The sequence below is a fragment of the Bombus impatiens genome, unplaced genomic scaffold, assembly GCF_000188095.3.
Source record: "Bombus impatiens unplaced genomic scaffold, BIMP_2.2 scf_0320, whole genome shotgun sequence".
Taxonomy (NCBI): domain Eukaryota; kingdom Metazoa; phylum Arthropoda; class Insecta; order Hymenoptera; family Apidae; genus Bombus; species Bombus impatiens.
In genome coordinates, this window is record NT_176739.1 from 178,508 (window position 1) to 198,437 (window position 19,930).

Sequence of the window (19,930 nt, forward strand, 5' to 3'; positions counted from 1 at the left end):
TCTTTTTCATATTCGATAAAAATAGGTTGAGAACCCCTGTTACTGTCTGATAAGTCAGTGGTAACCAATTTACAGCCCGTCAAATGGTTCATCAGGTGTAAACAACTGTGAACGAACAGAACGAAATGGATCAAATAAAAATCTCGAAGGTATCGTGATAAACACCTTTCATTTGTCGTAAAGCTGTTTCGAATGAATTTTTAATCACAATTACGAACATCTGTCAATATGACATTCACCAATATGTCTTTTCGTTCACTGCATATTGATGTCTGTAAAAAAAATAACAACAAAAAATAATTGTCCTTACATAATTGTATTAGAATGAATGTAGAAAATTGTATGCATTTATTTTCAATAAATATGTACTTTATAAAATATATATCTAGAATTTAAAGAATTGGACTAATGTCATTATGATATGCAAAATTTATAATTCCAGGTGGGGAACGTGAGGATTTTAGATAAATATAGTAACAACCATTCTGTTGGTACTCTTTATTTAACTGTAACACATCTTATATTTACAGAACGAAGTGGAAAAAAGAAAATCTGGGTATGAATATAATTTTATTACGATCATTTGTTTTACCTTTATTCCCAAGTAATATAAATATTTTTATAAAGCTTTTTACCATAGGTGTTATATACTCACATTGCGAATATAGAGAAGCAGCCATTGACTACGACAGGCTCCCCATTATGTATTAAATGTAAACACTTTTTCATTGTAACATTTGTTATTCCAAAAGAACGAGATTGCCATGATATATATCTTACTCTCTCAAAATTGTCTTGTCCAGGTAAACATTGTTCTATACAAAGTAAAGCTTAAAAAATCAGTTTCTAACATTGTATGTTTTGTTTTTAGTAAGTTTAGATGATCTTTATTGTTTTCATTATCAAGAGAACAAAGACACTTTACCTCAACATGCAGGATGGAATTTTTTTAATGTACAAAGTGAATTTCAAAGGCAAGGTGTTCCAAATGAAGAATGGTCTCTAACGTATTTAAATACAAATTACGAGGTACAAATTTTATATTTGTTTTAAAGTTTAATATTCATTGTGAGGTTTTGATGTTCTAAACATATTAATTCAACTTTTAGCTTTGTGATACTTATCCAAAATATTTGTATGTACCTAGTACATGTGCCAACAGTATCTTGATAGGCAGTGCAAAGTTTAGAAGTAGAGGAAGATTGCCAGTTTTAACATATTTATATTCCAACAAGGTATGCGTAGTTATTGAAATAGATAAAATATGAAAAAAATAAGCAGGTCCTATGTAAAATATTTTACAGGCTGTTATCTGCAGATGTAGTCAACCTTTATCGGGATTTAGTGCACGATGTCCCGAGGACGAACAAATGATGTACAACATTTTGCGAACAAATCCTAATTCTAAATATATGTACGTCGTAGATACGCGACCACGAGTAAGTCTATAAAACGTTCACCAAAATATGTTTATAATTGTAAACCGTCTTCAATAATACCATTATAGAGATCAGTTACGTTATACTTTTTTAATATTTATTTAGATCAATGCCTTTGCTAATAGAGCTACAGGAAAAGGATATGAGAACGAGAATTTTTATGACAACATAAAATTTCACTTCTTTGGTATTGAAAATATTCATGTAATGAGAACAAGCTTAAACAAATTAATAGAATGTGAGTCTTTTATTGTAGATTTTTTACGCAAATTATGAATATTTATTATTTTCATGTTTTTAATTATTGTATAGTACAAAGGATGACATCAATGAGTGCATTTTTAAGTGGTTTGGAAAGCAGTGGATGGTTGAAACATATACGATCTATTTTAGAGACTGCTTGGTTTATTGCTAGAGCAGTTTCAAATGGAGTTAGCGTAGTAGTGCATTGTAGTGATGGTTGGGATCGCACTGCTCAAGTATGTTCATTGAGTGCTTTATTACTGGATCCATTCTACAGGACAATTCAAGGTTTTCAAGTAAGAAGTGATTGAACATTATTATTGTTATGATTATTATCATAAATTTTTAATTTTTCAAAACCAGAACTAATTATTTTTGTTTCATTTTCAGGCATTGATAGAAAAAGACTGGTTATCGTTTGGACATAAGTTTAGTGACCGATGTGGTCACATTAACTGTGATAACAAAGAATTAGCCCCAATTTTTACTCAGTTCGTTGATGCAACATATCAACTGTTGCAGCAGTATCCCCATAAGTTTCAATTTAACGAATTTTTTTTGATAACTCTTCATGATCATGTACACAGTTGTCAACATGGTACTTTTATAGGGAATTCAGAAAAAGAAAGACAAATTCTCAGGTATTATTTTCAAGTAGTAATTTATCCTTACATAAGTAATTTATTATATTTTTAATTATTTTTAGAGTATCGGAAAGAACATATTCTCTATGGGGATACATTGCAAATAATATGCACCAATATATAAATCCTTTATACAAATGCAATCGTTTCAATGAAGAAACTAATCCTGTTCTCCAACCTAAATTGGCTCCACAGTGTATTATGTAATATATAATTTTATTTTGTGAACGTATTCAACAATTACAAATTACATAAAAAATAATTTTCTAGTTTATGGCGAGGATTGTACTTTAGATTCGAGAATGGTATTCATCCGAGAGAAACGTACGAAGATTATCTTTCGATAATGCATGATCATACCAGTTGTTTAGAAGATCACGTTAAGCTTCTCATAAAGGTATAAATATTGTTTGACAATTTTTTTTATTTATTGGATTTTTAATGTTGCTTGTTACTTTAAACAGAGAGCTAACTCTTTGAGTTCAGTATTGAATTTAAATAACATTAAAAAAAAAGGAGTACAAGGGAAACTAAAATTCGATAATAAATACACGATGGATCCATTATCTGAAACCATCATAGAAAATACACCAACTCACGAAGAGAAAGCAAAGTGTAAGATAAAAATTAGTCAGTTACAAAACGAATTGAAAACAGTTTCCTTGGACTGGAAGTTATTCCGTAACATGGAAGAGTGTGCATGTTCTACTACATTTGACGCATTTAATAAAAAGGTAAATGTATATTATAACTTAAGATTTAATTTAGAATTAGAATTATATTTCCTTCCTCTTTTTTTCAGCATCACTGTTGGTCATGTGGAGAGGTATTATGCACAAGATGCATGGGTGCACACACTGTTCTTGCTGGACATAATTCACAACGTGCAGTGCCTACTTGTAAGTCTTGTACACAGAATTCCAGTATTCCTTCTACTAGTCCCTAAATTTATTCCTTTGAACACTTATTTAAATTTGTAATCTGTACCTAAAATGTATATTATTAGATTATATAACATTAAGGTAGAAATAAGATAGTAACATAAACTAAAAAATTTGATCTGATGGAAACTGTTAATAGGGAATTGTATATTTCACATTTCTTTTTTTTATATGTATTCGAACCAAAGCATGTCGATTTTAAAGAAAAAGGATATATAACATAAGAAAGTATTACGAATAAAAACAATTTTATTTTAATGATCCACCGCAAATTGTATTATAATAACTATTCTTCTAATAGTATACAATCATACCTTTTTAAATAAGACTGTTTTTTTTATACTTCTATTATAAGATATGCAGATGACAAAACGCAATGTTTTGTTTTTAAGGTCAGAAACAGAGTCTCCCAAAACTAAAATTTAACTATTTTACATTTGCTTATATCAATGTAAATATTATATAATATATTATATCAATGTAATCTTCTTTTTAATTTTACTTTTTTAATGAAAAAGATAATAGCATAATTTAGTTGAATTGTTTTAAAAAGTGTTGATTTTTTCGTAAATTTAAATAGAAATTTACTTTGTTTTTGTTGTGAACATGGAGGAAAAGGATTTTCAGAATCTATTTGTTTGATTATTTTTAAACAATTTCAGACTTATCACTTATAAATAATACAACATAATATAATACATAAAATTATTTCAGTCACATTGCATACTTTATTAACATAATAGCAAAGGAATGAAACATTATTTAAGAAAAATCGTTACATTGAATAATATAATACATGCCTATGAAAAATATTAACTGGTCATATTAAATAACAAATTCTATATGGATTGTGTGTAAAACATTATTGGACACAAGCAACAAACTTTCTAAAAAAGACACATCATCCGCTCTGTTATGCAGAAACTGTGAATAAATCTATTCTATTATTCGTCTTTTTTTTCTTAATATACAATAACAAAAATTAAATTGCTACATAGTATTAAGACATAAATAATTACATCAAACATCATTCTTACAAAACTGTTTTCTTTTTTTTTTTGAAGTACTTGTATCACTCATACGCGTGAGAAACATGCTTCAATGTGAAAATTATTTTGCTTAAAAAGTATGACTTAATGAAAAATTACACATGAGAACAAAATATCTAATTTTTAGATAAAAATCTGGCTTCTAGTGACATTTTATAATATATAATTAGATACTGAGAAAAATTCTAACGTTTACAATGCAAGTGTCAAGTGGAATGTGAGTGTTGCATAAATACCTTAGTAGTACGAATTCCTTTCATATAATCTTAATTCATTCTAGTCTTTGTTTGGTTTTCTTCGTCGTGGTCCATCACCACCTATTGCTGGATTATCCTGAAAGCAAATTAAAAATTAAAATAAATTTCAAAAAATCATTTTTATCATAACATAGAAACATAACATAACATGGAAGAAATTTTTACTAACATTATCTTCACTTTCTATTATTTCTTCATTTTCGTTTAACTTTTCAGTTTCTTCCTCTGCTTCAGTATTAGGTAGCTGATTTTCTGTTTCTTCTTGCTTCTGTGCTGTTTGTTCATTTGCTTCTAAAGGTTGTTTATCTTCATCTTTTACATCATATTTATCCTAAAAGAAAATTTATAAATTTCTTACTTTACAAAGATAGAGAATCTTTTATAAAAATAGGAAAAATTACTTCCAAATATTTTTAAAAAACCAAGATTTAATATTAGCAAACTATTGCAATTAACGTAATACTATCGTTACAAAGTGCGTAAGGTAACTATAAAATTAAAACTACTGTATATGTTTTATATAGTTACTATATTAGAAAAGAATAGTTTATAAGGCTTGATGATTCTTTTATACCTGAGAAGCTAAGCAGCAGTAATATATTATTAGCAATATGGCGAAGCCAGGAATTATTATACATGTACCGCATATCCAGCGATGTTCCGCAGCAAATACTCCAATCTGATGCCATACACTATACTGTTTAAAATAATCATAAAATTACAAGTCATACAATTTACACTGAATTTACTTAAAAACTAATGATCAATTAATAAACTTCTAAATATTTATATCTCTCCTTTAAGTGTTTCACTACTATTTTGTATAATTTATAGCTGAGAAATGTGTACAATTTTTATACTATATGTAAACGATCTATGTGGACACATTATTACTAAAAGTCTAGTCATCATATTGCTATACTTTGGTACCAATATTACAGATATGAGAGCGATTTGCACATTTGAAATTACAAAAGATACCTCACGAACTCGTTTCAGAAGATACCAAATATATAATACAACTGGTACTGCACAGTATATAAAATACAACACCCACCAGCCTGGTTTATAATTTGTTACTTTTAATATGCGACCCCATAAAGTTACCTGCATAGTACAGCGTATATTGATTATATTGATTATATTGCACATCTCATTAAACTTATACCTCTTTTAAAAAATAAATTAATTTATAAATTTAATTCAAGTAAATGTTGGATTGCTATTTTTCTTTGGATAGAAAAGAAGAATTGCTTACACTCTCCTTCTCGATTCTAGCCCGACGTACTTCGAATGTATCTTCCGCCCATTTTCTTGCTACTTCTTCATCATCAGCAACAAGAATATTATCAAAGAGAATGTCCGTAGACATCGACCAAAGTTCAAAGCCCACAGCAAACTAGAAATCCAAATATGAAACATATTCTGTTCAACAAAACAAAACAACAAAACAAAATTTTGTAAAATATTATAATATATAGAAACATACAATAGGCATCATCCGGAATGGATGTTGGTCATTGAAGTAATTAGGATTATGAATTAGTTTTGGCTTCCATTTGCCTTTATAATTAGGATTGTTAATTAAGGGTGGTGACCATTTGCCCTTGTATCGAGGATTCTTTTTCATCTTTTGCTTGTATGGTCCACATCCTGGTGCATCTGCACACTTTGGATTTGGAATTTCTGGAGGTTCCCATTCTCCATCCATTTCAATATCCCAATCTTCAGGTTTTACAGAGTCAGGATTGGGAATCATAGGTGATTCGTCTTCGAGCCATCCTTCAGGCATGATGTCGTCTTCATCGACGATCTGTGCTGGAGCATCTTCGTCCCAATCGTCTGGTTTAACAGCTGATAGGTCAGGGATCTTTTCCTTGTCATCCCAATCTTCTGGCTGAACGTCAGTAGGATCTTCTATTTCCAAAGGTGGATTGACTGGTGGAGTGAAATCATCCAGCAAAGATCCAGAATTTACTACCTTATTATCGACTTTGATTTCAAAACTATTATCTGGACGAATGATCAAAGTATATAGGTGAGACTGCTTATCTTTGAAAAAATCTTCCAAGCGCTCTCTAGGTTTCTTACAGTGTTTTTCTTCTATCGAACCATTGAGAGGATTTTTATGTCGAAAGATAAAATGCAGCTGCATTAAAGGAAAGCAACTAATTAATTTTGGAACAGTTTTGTAAAAATAAAATTGTTTTATTTATTTTTTGTTGTTTTATTTGTTTTATTATATTATTCTTTATATTATTATTATATATATATACCTTGTGATTGTTTCCACATTTATCAGGACCAAACATTATAGTATAGGGAGTTTTATCATGGAATTTCTTTAAATCTTGATGCTCTGCATCCAGAGTAAGCAATTTCAAATAAGCCCCACTACATTCTTGGCCTTCTTGAAAATTTACTTCGTATTGTACAATTAATGGATTATCACCGAAGTAAAATGGTTTGGATAATGTAGTGGATATAGCAGCATGTCTAGCTTTACTCTTAAGGACTAGTCCCAGATCTCCCTCTTGCGCATGCTCTTTAGGTTCTTCTATGGACCAAATTCCTACAAAAATAATGTAGATTATAGTCTCATGTCATAAAAATCAAAATATATCATCAGTTTAGCAGAAAAGTAATACAACTAGGAAACAAATTTCTTTGTTATGTTTTACACTAGCTTGGATTTTGAAGGTTTCTAGCAAAAATTGTCTCTTAATTCTAACATTTTCCTTACTACATATATAACTATAGTGTAATTTTATTAGGTAAAATAATGACACACCCATCTAAGAGAATAGTTCATTACCAGGTTTAAATTCTGTAGATATCACTTATATATTTCAAAAGTGTCACAACTCAAAATAGTTTACTTCTGCATTGTAACATTAAAACTATGAAAGGGAGATTTCAAGGATTAATAACAAGAAAAAGCATGAAAATAATATTTGACTATTCTTTCCTAGAGTCTATCCTTTTTGTCAATGTTATATGTTTATTACAAATAATTTTTTGCTTCACCTGAAAAATTTTTTTGACTTATGTTAATTTTTTAAATACATGCACAATATCTTAAAATTGATCATCTTTTACATGGATGTGTGCATTGATCTCTTTTGTAAACTGAAGACATATATGAGTAAAACTAGAAACGAGAGGTTATAACCATCATATTTCGCTATATCTTCATCAACAGAGTCTTTCTTGGCTTCTGACAAGACCCAAGATTTCTTAAATTTCTCCTCGTTGTCGAAGGTCTCTACTAAATATGCGAATCCAGAAATTTCGGGTGTCTTATAAACCACCTTAGCCGCTGTATCCTGAACATTGCTATCACCACTCTCATTAGCTTTGATAATACTACACAGCAGACATAAATATATAATTAAATTCGCTATAAGCCTGGCCATCTCATATTCCTAGGAATGAAAAGAATGCAAAACTTTATGAAGGAAAACATTGATTACGAGATGTAATATAAAAAAGTGAATAGAAAAGAGAAATTCCCTTACCAAATTCAGTCGACGTGCATTGATTTCTCAGTGAACAGAATGAAAGAAAAACGTCGCTCCGTGGGTAATTTAATTAAGTAATAATAGTAATTCAATTATATAGGAGAAAAATATCCGTTTGTAGCTGTATTTCAAAAAGCAACAATACCGAAAACGAGGCGTGCAATGGAAAATAGTGCCCCGCTTAATTAAATTAATTGAATTATTAAATGATCCCGCGGTTATAGCAGCGGATTAAAATAATAAAGAAAGACAATTCGACTGAGACGTATTTAAAAATATTAGGTTCGATTTAGCCTCTTATAGATCTCCTTTTTACCTGAAGAGGAAAATTGATTGACCTTTAAGGAAATTGTATTTCTATTCGTACATTCTCTGACGTGTGATATTAATGTAACATACCGATTACTGATCCCCTTGAACCTCGTACAGTAAAACCACACCACAGTGATTCCCAATACAAAATGCGGAATCCTCCAAAATGAGAAAATATTCTAATAAACGATAATTTGTATTTTATTTTTGCTTTAATAGCCGTAAAAGGGAATTTATATGCAAAAGGGTTTGTTTTTTATTGAAACGATTATTAAATATTATAGTTTTTGGTAAATTGTGTAAAGATAGGGAAAAAATCTAACAGAACGTTTGGTAATATTTTTCTTTTTTTCGTGGCAAGGTTGTAATGAAATATCGAATGTCGCTGATTGAAAACCACTGATGATAATCCTACTATGATAACAGAATTATAGGTTCTGAATCTAACGTTGCGTAATTTACGCCAAATAATTCTTTAATCCTTTAAATAATGATGTTATCATTTTATTATTAATAAATGATTCTGAATATTTATCCTATACGATATTCATGAAAATATAGTATGAAGTGCGCGAAATTTAAAAAATGTTATTTAATCACTTTTTTTATACTGTAAAAGAGTCATACTTAAAGAGTTTCGATCTGAAAGATAATCATGCAAGGTTAAGAGGTGATTCTATGTGCAAAAATAAATCGAAAACGTAAAGTAACATTTTTTCATACAAAGCTTAATTTTAGTGAAAATCGAGTTTAAAAAATTGGTTAGTAATTTAACTAATTATTGGTTAGGTACGTCATCAATCAGCAGATAAATAATGCGCAAATAGGTAAAAAATGTATAGAATAAAAGTTTTCTGTTTAGGGTCTCGTTCTTAAGAAAATAAAGTTTGGACTGGTACGGTAGATAAATTTTTTAATTTAATTTTCTATTTCTCTCTTCAATTTTTAATTTCAATTTTCTTGAAAACGAAGTATCTTATGAAAAGCACATTCTATAGTTTGACTTGCTTTTTTTATGCGGAATCGTTACCGATTATACCGAAAGTATATTTACAAAAATACAAATTTGCATAAATATTCGCAGTCTAATAATTCCTGAAGTATCCTGTATTGTTCTCATTGTAGATTGAAAAATTGGGTCAATAAGGACATTCAAAGTTTACAACGTCTCTAATTTTCGACATAGTCGCGTGATGTCGCCCGGTTTGCTGCATCGACGAAACTTGGGGAAGTTTCTAAGTCCCGCGTTACGGGTCTATAAGTGCACTCATCGTTATATTAATTGTTTGCAGGGCTCCTGCATTGGGGTCAACTCTTCTTGGTTCGAATGATTTATTCCTCCGCTCTACATATGAAAAAATCAGAAATATTCGCGGTTTGAGGCGTCGGATAACAATTGAAATTGAAACAATCGCCGTTTCGCTATCGTAAACGACTCAAAGGGGATTCGTGGATGATCGATAAAAATGTTTCTTAGTACATTCGATACGCAAGTCAGAACGTTGATCCTGTTCAAAACGAATATTTAATACGAATTCAGTTGGTAAGCATTCCGAGACCAGTGACGAAGAGAATAGTGTTACAAATGTAAATAGAAAGAAGAATAGATTCAAAGCTCTTGCAGAGAGAGGGAAGGGAAACGAATTAACCGCGTGTGTGTGTGTGTGACTACAGAAGTAAAACTTGGAGAGGAATTTTTTTTATCTCGATAGACACGAGGAAACGAGAAAGAGAGAGAGATAGAAGGAAAATAAAAAAAGACGGAAACGAAATATGTCAGAGCTTGAAATGCTGCATGACGAAAATTCGTTCGTCGTAACGAGCGTCTTGCGTTGATTTGATTTTTTCTCTTTCTCTTTTTTCCGTTCATTAGTGTGCGCCACAAGCATTATTTTTATACACACGGTAGTAGAAATCCCCGTTGGTGGTGGCCAACCGTGACTAGCAGTGTTTTGTTTCGTTGATTAAACGATCGATGCTACGATGTCTTGGCCCTCGTGTTTCACGATCTGAAAAAGGGGTTTGTGGCTTTTCTTTTTTTTCTTCTCGTAATTATTCGTCTCGTTCATTGGAACGATATGTTTAGTTAAATAACATTAAACGTTAGATCTCACGGTTACCCCGGCAAGACTGTCTGTAAGAAATAAAGAAACTATCCACAAAGGAGAAGATATTCGCAGACAAACAAGAAGTGATTTACAAAGATGGCATCGTCTATGGTGGCTGTTCCTTCTGGAACAGCTTCGGTTCCAGCTGGAACTGCTATCAGTCAAAACGAAGATGTGGAGAATGGGAATGTGTTTACTGAACGAAACATAAACACCGTTACCAGCTGCAGCGAAACCTCCAATCCTGGTGATGCCTTGGAAGAAATAAACTGTGGCTCAGGTGAATCAGGTGATCAGGAATGTGCTATTTGCATGAGCAAACTTTGTTCTCCACGAGTGCTCTCTTGTCTTCATGTGTTTTGCGAGGCTTGCCTGGATAAGCTTCTGATGGACGAGGCAGGTGACTCTAAAGTTAGCTCTGTCCTAATCTGCCCGCTCTGTCAACAAGAAACTTCCATTAGTTCTAAGGGTGCTGCGTCACTGACATGCGATTATGTTCTAACGAATATACTTGATATGTCTGCGATTGAGAACATGGCTGTACTCTGTACCTCGTGTAAAGCCAAAGAGAGTGCGGTTGCACGTTGCTCGGACTGTGCCAACTTCTTATGTCCGAATTGCAACACCGCACACCAGTTCATGCGTTGTTTTGAAAGTCACAAGGTCATGGCCTTTGAAGATTTAAAGCAATCCAACGAAGCTATACCAATACACAAACCTATTTTTTGCGAATATCATCCTGCTGAAAATATGAAATTTTACTGCTACACTTGCCAGGTAATTAGCATGCCTCCAAATTCTTTGATTTTGTGATAATTTATTGAGGACTGTAAAGTCCATACATAGTATGGATTATGAATAGACTTAAACCTCTTATTGTATTATTATTGGTAAGAGTACTGGTATAAGATCAAATATTATAAAACCCACTTTATTAATTGTTCAATTTAGGAACCTATATGCAACGAGTGTTTGCTTATTGAACACAAAACTCCAGAGCATCAGTATGAAAGACTAATGGATGCAGAACCACGTCAGAAAGAAGAATTAATAAAATTGATGAATGAGAGTAAAGCAAGAATAGCAGACTGTGACCAAGTATCTGCACAACTAGAAAATGCACTTAGTGAACTACAAGCACAACATGATCAAGCTAAAGATCTAATTGTAGAGACATTTCAGAGTTACAAGGCTGTTTTAGAGAAATGTCGAGACAATGCCCTGGTTGAGCTTGAAAAATTACATTCAGATAGGGAATTAGAAATAATGGACACGTTTCATAGGTTAGAGGAACATTCTTCACTTGGAACAAATATTGTCTATATCTTTAAAATGTATTTACTACATTATTGTTCATGTTTACAGCGTTGAAAAGACAGTGGAGAAGATAGAAGATGCTTGTCGTTTTACCTCCAGACTTCTTGAGCATGGTGATGCTGTGGAGATCCTTGCTCTTCGTCGTATCGTAGGAACACAGTTAATGAATTTAATAAAAAACACACCAAAGCCAAATGTTACGTTTTCTATTCAGTTTCAAACTGACTACAACCAGTTTGAAAAAGCACTGAAGGTTTGTTTATACTACATATGTTTAATTGTATCTGAATGAACAAAAATACGTTAATGAAATATATAATTGTAGGAAGTCTTTGGTAAATTTCATACGGAAAGCACACCAGTAACAAAATCTACTCCAGAACCAATTACAACTATGTCAGGAGTTTCTGTGAACCAACAAGTTGTTCATACTTCAATGGGCTGTCCTCGTTCTATTAGTGCAAGGTCTCCCATTTCCCTTCCTACATCAATGCAATCCTCCTTCGAAGGTGACCCTTCATTTGTTATACCTCCAACATCCAGCCCTCAAAGTATTCCACCTCCACCACCTTCTGTATCTCTTCCTCCAGGTCCTATTCATGGGCTTACTAGTATTCAAGAATATAATCTACAACAGTTAGCTAGTCTGGCGGAAAAAGTCGAAATGGTTGGAGACACGAACGTAGTTGGGCCGAGTTCGAATCCTAGTCCAACGCCGTCTTTCACTTTAGCAGATTTATTTGCCGGCGATCTGAGTTCTACCAGCCATGCAATCAATAATTTACAAGCTCTTGCAAAATTAGGAAACACACTTGGTAATCAAGGTATGGGGTCACTGATATGAATTATTGTGCGTGCGTGCGTGTGCGTGTGTATGGTGCGTCAAATGTAGTGTAATCATTTACTTCATTTTGTTTATTTCCAGATCTCGGCAATCCTACTATTAATGGTGGTAGTGGTTTAGTACTAGGGAGAGGTCCTTCGCCAGCCATTGTGGACACACCAAATTTGAGTCTAGCTGCTAACAGTCTTTTAAATGGAGGATTTCAATCATTATCTTCATCCACTTCCACCATACTTTCACAGGGTGCTGGTAAAATCTCTCTGGATTATTGTATATTTCAAATAAGTCAAAACGATTTGATTACATATCGATATTTCTTGCAGATGATTTAAGAGGAGACTCCATGCATAACATGCCTGTAGTAGTAGGAAATACAGTTGGCAATGTAACTGGTTCCGGTTCTGGAAATTATACTCATCCGCGTTCGAATAACACGAAATTAACTCCTATGCAAATTAGATGTAAATTTGGACAGTTAGGTCCCAGTAAAGGTCAATTCAGCTCACCTCACGGATTTTGTTTAAGTGCTGATGAAGATATTATTGTTGCCGACACGAATAATCACAGAATTCAGGTACTTTTTTCAATATTTGACAATTAGTCAGTTTAAATTCTCTGCTCATATTAATAGTCGAAATCTATTTTTAGATATTTGATAAGACTGGCATATTCAAATTCCAATTTGGTGTTCCTGGTAAGGAAGAGGGCCAATTATGGTACCCTAGAAAGATCGCCGTGATGAAGAACAGTGGAAAATTTGTTGTTTGTGATCGAGGGAACGAACGATCGAGGATGCAGATATTTACAAAAAGTGGTCATTTTATCAAGAAAATCGCAATTCGTTACATCGATATTGTAGCTGGCCTAGCTGTGACTAGCGAAGGCCACATTTTGGCTGTTGATAGCGTATCACCGACGGTGTTTGTAATCAGCGATACAGGAGAGCTGTTAAACTGGTTCGATTGCAGTGAATATATGAGAGAACCAAGTGATATTGCAATTAGTGGTAAATAATTCCTTTCAAATTATGTTTGGCTATATTGTGTGTTTCAAGCTTTTGTAAACTATACATATAAATTTCTTTTGTTTTCAGGTAAAGAATATTTTGTTTGTGATTTTAAGGGACATTGTGTTGTGGTGTTTAACGAGGAGGGAAACTTTTTGCGTCGTATTGGCTGTGACAATGTAACAAACTTCCCAAATGGGATCGATATTAGCGATGCAGGAGATATATTAATAGGAGACTCGCATGGTAACCGTTTTCACGTGGCTGTTTTTTCAAGAGATGGTTCCTTGATTTCCGAGTTCGAATGTCCATACGTCAAGGTAAACGTCCCAAAATTAATCACACGTCCCATTAATTTTCTCTTTTCTGAACAGAGCAACCTTTAATTAATCTCAATTAATTAAAGGTTAGATTCTTTTCAAACGATTCGTATCAAACGATCACCTGACGGAATTTCGCAGGTCTCTCGATGTTGTGGCTTGAAAATAACCTCAGAGGGGTATATTGTAACTCTGGCTAAAAATAATCATCACGTCCTCGTGTTGAACACTCTTTACATATCATGAAGCGAAGGGGCAGACCAAATAAGTATGTCGTAACTTTCTTCAGCGAGTGGAATTATCTTGGTGAATGTCGCTCTACTCTCAACGAAGAACAAATCGATTAATACGAAGAAACAAACGAAAGAAAGAAGAAAAATATCCAATATGCCCGTGACATTGAGTTCTTTGACATTTGGGCCTATCCAAGCAATAGAATTACAAACGAGTGCAGCATGCAGCTTTAATAGTCTGTATAAAAGAAAAAAAAAATGGAAAAACAAGTATAAGTGCGTCCCTGTTTTATGAAAGTAACAACGTTCGAAAGAAGAAATAAAAATAAAAAAAAAATTAGGTAAACGTACGTCTCCGACCAAAAAACAGTATAAATAGTAATTTAGCGAAGTTGCATTTGGTAAACTGCCAAGAAAAATTAACATGAAGAAGAAAAAGAAAGAAACACAGTTAGGCAAGGAGTAGCAGAGAGAGGAAATTGGAAGAAAGCCGAATTGGATCGCTTTGACCGGAAGTGGAGGAGGAGATGTGGAAGGAAGTTGCAGAACGGTAGCTTTCCGTCACAATCGGTCACATCATCTTCGACTTCGTCAGTATTTTAGGTATGTTTATAAATCAAATTATTCTAGTCTCTAACGAGCACTGTTTTACACACTGATTTTTCAATCCGTACTCGAAGCAACGTGTATTTTTAATCTGGAGGTATTACGAAAATGTGTGATAAAAGTGGCGACAAAGAACGAGTGGAAGGAAACGAGAAATTAATAAGACTTTTTCTTCCCTACGTTACTTCGAGATCTATTTGTAGATACACTAAGTTTCTAAGATTTCGTTAAGAATCGTTAAGTAATCTAATAAGCATGTTGAGATACGAAAAGGTTACGGTTATTAGAAGAAGTAAATAATAATACAAATTCCTGTGCTTAACGTTGCGGTGAAGACAAATGTTGCATGCTGCGACACATGGTAGTACTTCCTGCTCTTATCATATCATATCTCTATTTAAAACAAACAAATAAAAAATGAAAAAAAATAAAACGAACAGAAAACACATCCAGTACTCCTCGTTACGGCAGACACGAAGCTTAAACAAGGAAAAAGAACAAAAATTGAAAAAAAAGGAATAATACGAGCTATGTTCCTGGTGATTCTTCTCCGTGCATTTGAAAATTAGTAGTTCAGAAAGAGAAAGAAAGAAAAGAGGAATTTTATGGGGCAATGTTAAAGTAGAGAGAGAGAGAAAGCATAGAATTACAGATACGTTGAAAATCAAACATATAATTGTCTTGCGAGACGAGGAATCGTACACGAATTACATTCGAGAAAATAAAAAATCGAAAATAATTATTCTAGACTTGCCACTGATAATAGATCCCGTTTTGTGCATTGTTAAAAGAAACAGAAAAAAAATATATAATAGGCGAGGCACGTAATGGTTACAATATTTACTCAGGATGCTTTATTATGGTCCACCATATAAATACAATATATATACATATATATGCGTGTGTGAATTATTGGTTCGTGGTGCTAGAGAATAATAATAATATATCCATACCATGTAAATGTATTTGTTACAAAAATTACAGAATCGTTCCGAGATTTAACAATGCTGTGGAATGATCATGTAATATATTATACAAGGTTCATAAGTAAAAATTATACCACCGGTATCATAGGAATAATATCTTTATCTATGTATAAAAAGATTAAAAAAGGAAAAAAAATTGAAAAACAACGTACAGTTTGCTAAACAACTTCTATTTATGTATATATAATTAAACATGATCCGTAAGAAAAAAAGATGAAAATCCATGTAAAACACATACATATATATAGAAATACACATATTTTTTAGGGTTGTTTACATGATCAGCCTTAAGATTTAATTGAAACTATAAAACAAAAATATAAATGCAATGTGTATACAACATATATATATATATGTATATATATATGTATATATATGTATATGTATATATATATACACATATATATGTATATATACGGATATATCTGGCAGATCGCTATATATTGTATTATAATTACCTACAATAACGATTGAATGTGAATAACTATCTTGCCATACCAAATGTTAGAAAGCACATCCATATATATATATATATTTCTACTTGGATAGCTTTGACAAATTTGTTTTTCGCATACAAATTGGCTATGCTAAATAGAATTGGTTTTAAAGGGATGAATGGCTAGTTAATGAGGAAAGTGGGAGGATATGTCTAAAACCTCAAGCAGAACAGTGCGAAATTGCAGAAACGCTATAATAGAGCTACTCAAAACAACAGAAAAAAAATAATAAATCTGCGCGTAACATTTGTAGTAAATTGCACGAAGCCTACGTACGTACACCTAAGCTAATAAGTCGTAATCATCTTTTATTATTAGAAGTTTTAATTTTATATATATTAAAGAAAAAAAAAAAGAAGTAATTCTGAAGTATTTAATAGTCATGGTTAGTAGAGTTATATAAATAATGCCTGTGATAATAGTATCGTCAGGATAAGTTGTGTCCTTACAGAGTCTTTGATGTCGTTGCAAGGTAAATATTATTAGAGGTACCGAAACGAAATGTTGTTAGCGAGACGCCTTGTGGAAGGTGTATTTCTGTTTAATGCACAATAACACCCGATACAAAGCCATCGAATGGTCTCTAATGATATGTATGAATTATATACACAATACACAATATGAATATAAGAAAAGAGAAGCAAAAAGATAATATTGAGAAAAAGTAAAGAGAAATATGTTGCAAACATTTTTGCCAGTCGTATTTGAAGACAAAGAAGAAGAAAATAAAAAATGGACTCATAGTGTAATGAATGGATGACCATTAATGAGAGGGTCTTTTACCTCACAAAATTATTATATTACGCTCACTTGAATATTTTAGTATATAGATTTACTCTATTTACATATTTTTATCTGTGGAAGACTACTTGGCTAATTTAGGCCACTGTTGAAATTCACCCCTTATTTGCCTTGATGTTTAAATTACAATAATAATATAAAAGGAAAAAAAAATGAAACGGGGATTACATGTTACGTAAATGGTAATTGTGATAGATTTTTTGATGATTTTTACAATCTCAAAAGTCTTATTATCCTAATATGTATAGAATTATAATAGTCACTCTCGACATAAAAACTACATAAAGAAAACTCTGCTTACATTGTTAAAGAAAAATAACTAATAATTATTAAATGACAAAAAAGTAATGAATATATCACCTTATTGTAAGCAGTTTATAAGAGACAAAAGATATATATACTATCAGTCTATTAAAGTAAACGTATTCAGATATGTTCTACGTATTATACTTTTATCTGATCTAATGTTTTTATCGCTATAAAAAAAAAAATATATATATATATAAATAAAAACAGTTTCCAAGGCCTTTTTAGATGCCACCTAAATATACTTCTTCGACACGATTTCGGTTTTTGTAATGGTTCTTTGTGTTCGTTTACGATGACGTGCTATCTATGTGCAGCTTAAAAGAAACACAAAAAAAAGAGAGGGGAAAGAGAGAAAAAAGAAATTGAAATTCATAAAGAAGGTGTCCATTGTTTTTACGATTCGTATCTATGATATGTTTATAACAATGAGGAACAAATTTAATTAATTTAACGAAGGATTAAAAAATTTTTAATACAGTAGTAAAGGCTCATAACTATTGATTCCATCATTCCTATGTATTTATTGACGAAGGAAACATTTATTTCGTAAGTATAATTTGGCGATTTAAAAGTGACGCGTGATTTCAAATTCCCATTCGAACAAATTCTTGCGTTTATAGTGTAAATATTTGGTTTTATATTTTCGACATTGATTAATGATCGGTCTATTAATCGACAATGTGTACAAGAATGAGCTGCTGCAGTTGTAAGAATGTGTACGAAAGAGAAAAATATATACATCTGACAAAAGCCGTTGTTTGTCAGCCGTAAAAGATGATGAAAAACAGGAAAATTGTGTCGCATAGTCAAAACCAAAAAAAGCGGAGGGTATGCTACGAACAAGGAAAAAAGATACGAAAAATTAAATATATAAAATATGTTCCTGATTTTGAAGATCGCATCACATTTAAGTGATACAATAAAAATAAGATTACACTTGCGAGTTTTTTGCGGATATCGCGTCGGGGGGCACTTATATATATATAATATATATATACACAGGTAATAATATATGATATATACATATACACATTAACGATAGGATTTAAAATGAAAAAAAAAAAAAAGGTTGCGTCATTAACTGAATTCTAGCCTACGGTTAATCATAGTCTTCCTAGAGTTGTGGAAAAAAACAGAAAGAAAAAGAAAGGTTTTATCTTTATGCGATTACCGAGTTTTTTTCTATCTAAGATCCATGGCTATCCTGGAAGTCGAACCGTGATCTTTTACTATAGCCATAAAGGAGCGTAATAAAATAAAGAAAGTTATTACCCTCACAGTGTTTATGCTGATGAGAATTGGCGGTCGAATTGATCTGCTTGTGAGAGACATTTTATCGAACATGACTTAAAAGTGTAACTATAAAATATTAACTTTAAAAAAGGAAACGGATGGAACGGAGATGTTATAAGTGAAGGGAGAAATAGGAGAAATCGTACATGCATAGGTACATACATATATTTTTTTCCTTCGAACGTTATTATTCGTCGTGTATTTGTACAAAGATCTAAATATAGCGGACATAGGAATTAGAGGAAACAGAAGACGAGTTCACAAAGGTTTAGAAACCGTATCTTTGTTAAATTATTCATGTGGAGTAAGTGCGTTTTCCTTGTTGCTTTTTTTTCCTCTTTATTTTTTCTTCCTTTTAAAGTGGCATTTTTTTTCTTCGCTTTACTCATTTCTTGTAGGTCGTTTTTAAGTAATGTTAAACAACTATTTTTTTATCTTCGTCGAGGCATTAATGTGTGTTCTTGTGTCGGTTGTTTAAAGGAAAAGAGGGCATATTTATATGTATATATTGTCGTGTTGATTTTTTCCACATTGTTAAAATGTTGGATGCGTGCATTTTACCATTTCACACATGACGGACCTATTGTAAAACGGGGACACCACTTTCAGTTTTCCATTTTTTTTTCTATTATTAATTAATATATGGCATCTCGTGTGGGGTTTTTCTTTCTGTTCTTTTTCCTTTTCCCCACCCATAACTTTGATGTTTTATATCATTATTATTATTATTACAACTATTAATAATATTATGAATACTACTACTACTATTACTACTACAACTACTACTACTGCTATTATTATTATTATTATTACTATTATTATTATTATGATTATTATTATTATTATTATTATTATTATTATTATTATTATTATTATTATTGCAATTTTTTTATTTTTGTTTCCTTTTCCTTTTCTTGACTTTTTTCGATCATTGTTACCACTTTGACCCGCGATTTTCGTTTTTTTTTTTTTTTAAATTAACAAATTCCTTTTTATGTGTATTATTTTCCTTTTTCTTCTTTTTAATCATTCAAATCTATATTCTTTTTTTTTTGTTTTCTTCCTCTCTCCAATACTCAAGTCGAAATGACGAAAGACATAAAAAATTTCCTTCGTCTCGTTGCCTCTCGACCCGCCAGTTTTCGACAACTTATCTTTAATTTCTATTTTTCATTTTTTTTTTTTTTTTTTTTTTTTATTTAAA

At 31.7% G+C, this 19,930-nt stretch overlaps 3 protein-coding genes across 11 annotated transcripts; 2 read left to right on the top strand and 1 right to left on the bottom strand.

Annotated features, from left to right (window-relative positions):
• The first annotated feature begins 14 nt into the window (after positions 1 to 14).
• Positions 15 to 3,674, top strand: LOC100749527 (myotubularin-related protein 6). Of its 2 annotated transcripts, XM_003489355.4 has the most exons (13): positions 15 to 149; positions 443 to 556; positions 641 to 803; positions 872 to 1,029; positions 1,110 to 1,235; positions 1,305 to 1,439; positions 1,545 to 1,677; positions 1,752 to 1,978; positions 2,073 to 2,323; positions 2,389 to 2,529; positions 2,597 to 2,723; positions 2,791 to 3,060; positions 3,129 to 3,674. In XM_003489355.4, the coding sequence occupies exons 1-13, from the start codon at positions 126 to 128 to the stop codon at positions 3,270 to 3,272; spliced, it is 2,013 nt and encodes a 670-aa protein (XP_003489403.1). In that variant the 5' UTR covers positions 15 to 125; the 3' UTR covers positions 3,273 to 3,674. The 2 variants fall into 2 exon arrangements, with proteins under 2 accessions (XP_003489403.1, XP_024223282.1); XM_024367514.2 differs by having other exon boundaries at positions 2,791 to 3,674.
• Positions 3,027 to 8,706, bottom strand: LOC100749643 (calnexin). Of its 6 annotated transcripts, none has more exons than XM_033320635.1 (10): positions 8,092 to 8,704; positions 7,746 to 7,998; positions 6,850 to 7,145; positions 6,063 to 6,722; positions 5,832 to 5,972; positions 5,555 to 5,680; positions 5,148 to 5,270; positions 4,743 to 4,904; positions 4,553 to 4,649; positions 3,027 to 3,313 (listed from the first exon to the last, which is right to left on the bottom strand). In XM_033320635.1, exons 2-9 carry the CDS (start codon positions 7,987 to 7,989, stop codon positions 4,593 to 4,595), a joined length of 1,809 nt encoding a protein of 602 aa, XP_033176526.1. In that variant the 5' UTR covers positions 7,990 to 7,998; positions 8,092 to 8,704; the 3' UTR covers positions 3,027 to 3,313; positions 4,553 to 4,592. The 6 variants fall into 6 exon arrangements, with proteins under 6 accessions (XP_033176526.1, XP_012240750.1, XP_033176527.1 ...); XM_033320636.1 differs by lacking the exon at positions 3,027 to 3,313 and having other exon boundaries at positions 4,317 to 4,649; positions 7,746 to 8,021; positions 8,092 to 8,410; positions 8,494 to 8,706; XM_033320634.1 differs by lacking the exon at positions 3,027 to 3,313 and having other exon boundaries at positions 4,317 to 4,649; positions 8,092 to 8,410; positions 8,494 to 8,704.
• Positions 8,707 to 9,542: 836 nt separating this feature from the next.
• LOC100749764 (brain tumor protein-like) lies at positions 9,543 to 17,401 on the top strand. Of its 3 annotated transcripts, none has more exons than XR_004461683.1 (10): positions 9,543 to 11,291; positions 11,466 to 11,797; positions 11,880 to 12,084; positions 12,157 to 12,655; positions 12,757 to 12,924; positions 12,999 to 13,249; positions 13,324 to 13,681; positions 13,769 to 14,001; positions 14,143 to 14,837; positions 16,436 to 17,401. XR_004461683.1 is itself a non-coding variant. In XM_012385403.3 (10 exons), the coding sequence occupies exons 2-10, from the start codon at positions 10,611 to 10,613 to the stop codon at positions 14,245 to 14,247; spliced, it is 2,832 nt and encodes a 943-aa protein (XP_012240826.1). In that variant the 5' UTR covers positions 9,543 to 10,426; positions 10,514 to 10,610; the 3' UTR covers positions 14,248 to 17,401. The 3 variants fall into 3 exon arrangements, 2 of the variants coding, with proteins under 2 accessions (XP_012240826.1, XP_012240827.1); XM_012385403.3 differs by having other exon boundaries at positions 9,543 to 10,426; positions 10,514 to 11,291; positions 14,143 to 17,401; XM_012385404.3 differs by having other exon boundaries at positions 9,543 to 9,949; positions 10,031 to 11,291; positions 14,143 to 17,401.
• Positions 17,402 to 19,930: the final 2,529 nt, after the last annotated feature.

What these genes read in the sequence shown, in the direction of transcription:
- LOC100749527 (XM_024367514.2), top strand. Translation starts at nt 126, where the DNA reads ATGGATCAAATAAAAATCTCGAAG. An exon ending in GTGGAAAAAAGAAAATCTGG is followed by an intron (nt 557 to 640) that starts GTATGAATATAA and finishes TTTTTACCATAG; the next exon opens with GTGTTATATACTCACATTGC. An exon ending in CTCAAAATTGTCTTGTCCAG is followed by an intron (nt 804 to 871) that starts GTAAACATTGTT and finishes TTTTGTTTTTAG; the next exon opens with TAAGTTTAGATGATCTTTAT.
- LOC100749643 (XM_033320635.1), bottom strand. Translation starts at nt 7,989, where the DNA reads ATGGCCAGGCTTATAGCGAATTTAATTATATATTTATGTCTGCTGTGT. An exon ending in AGATATAGCGAAATATGATG is followed by an intron (nt 7,146 to 7,745) that starts GTTATAACCTCT and finishes TTATTTTTGTAG; the next exon opens with GAATTTGGTCCATAGAAGAA. An exon ending in ACTGCTGCTTAGCTTCTCAG is followed by an intron (nt 4,905 to 5,147) that starts GTATAAAAGAAT and finishes ATTTTCTTTTAG; the next exon opens with GATAAATATGATGTAAAAGA.
- LOC100749764 (XM_012385403.3), top strand. Translation starts at nt 10,611, where the DNA reads ATGGCATCGTCTATGGTGGCTGTTCCTTCTGGAACAGCTTCGGTTCCA. An exon ending in ATAATGGACACGTTTCATAG is followed by an intron (nt 11,798 to 11,879) that starts GTTAGAGGAACA and finishes TCATGTTTACAG; the next exon opens with CGTTGAAAAGACAGTGGAGA. An exon ending in CGAATAATCACAGAATTCAG is followed by an intron (nt 13,250 to 13,323) that starts GTACTTTTTTCA and finishes ATCTATTTTTAG; the next exon opens with ATATTTGATAAGACTGGCAT.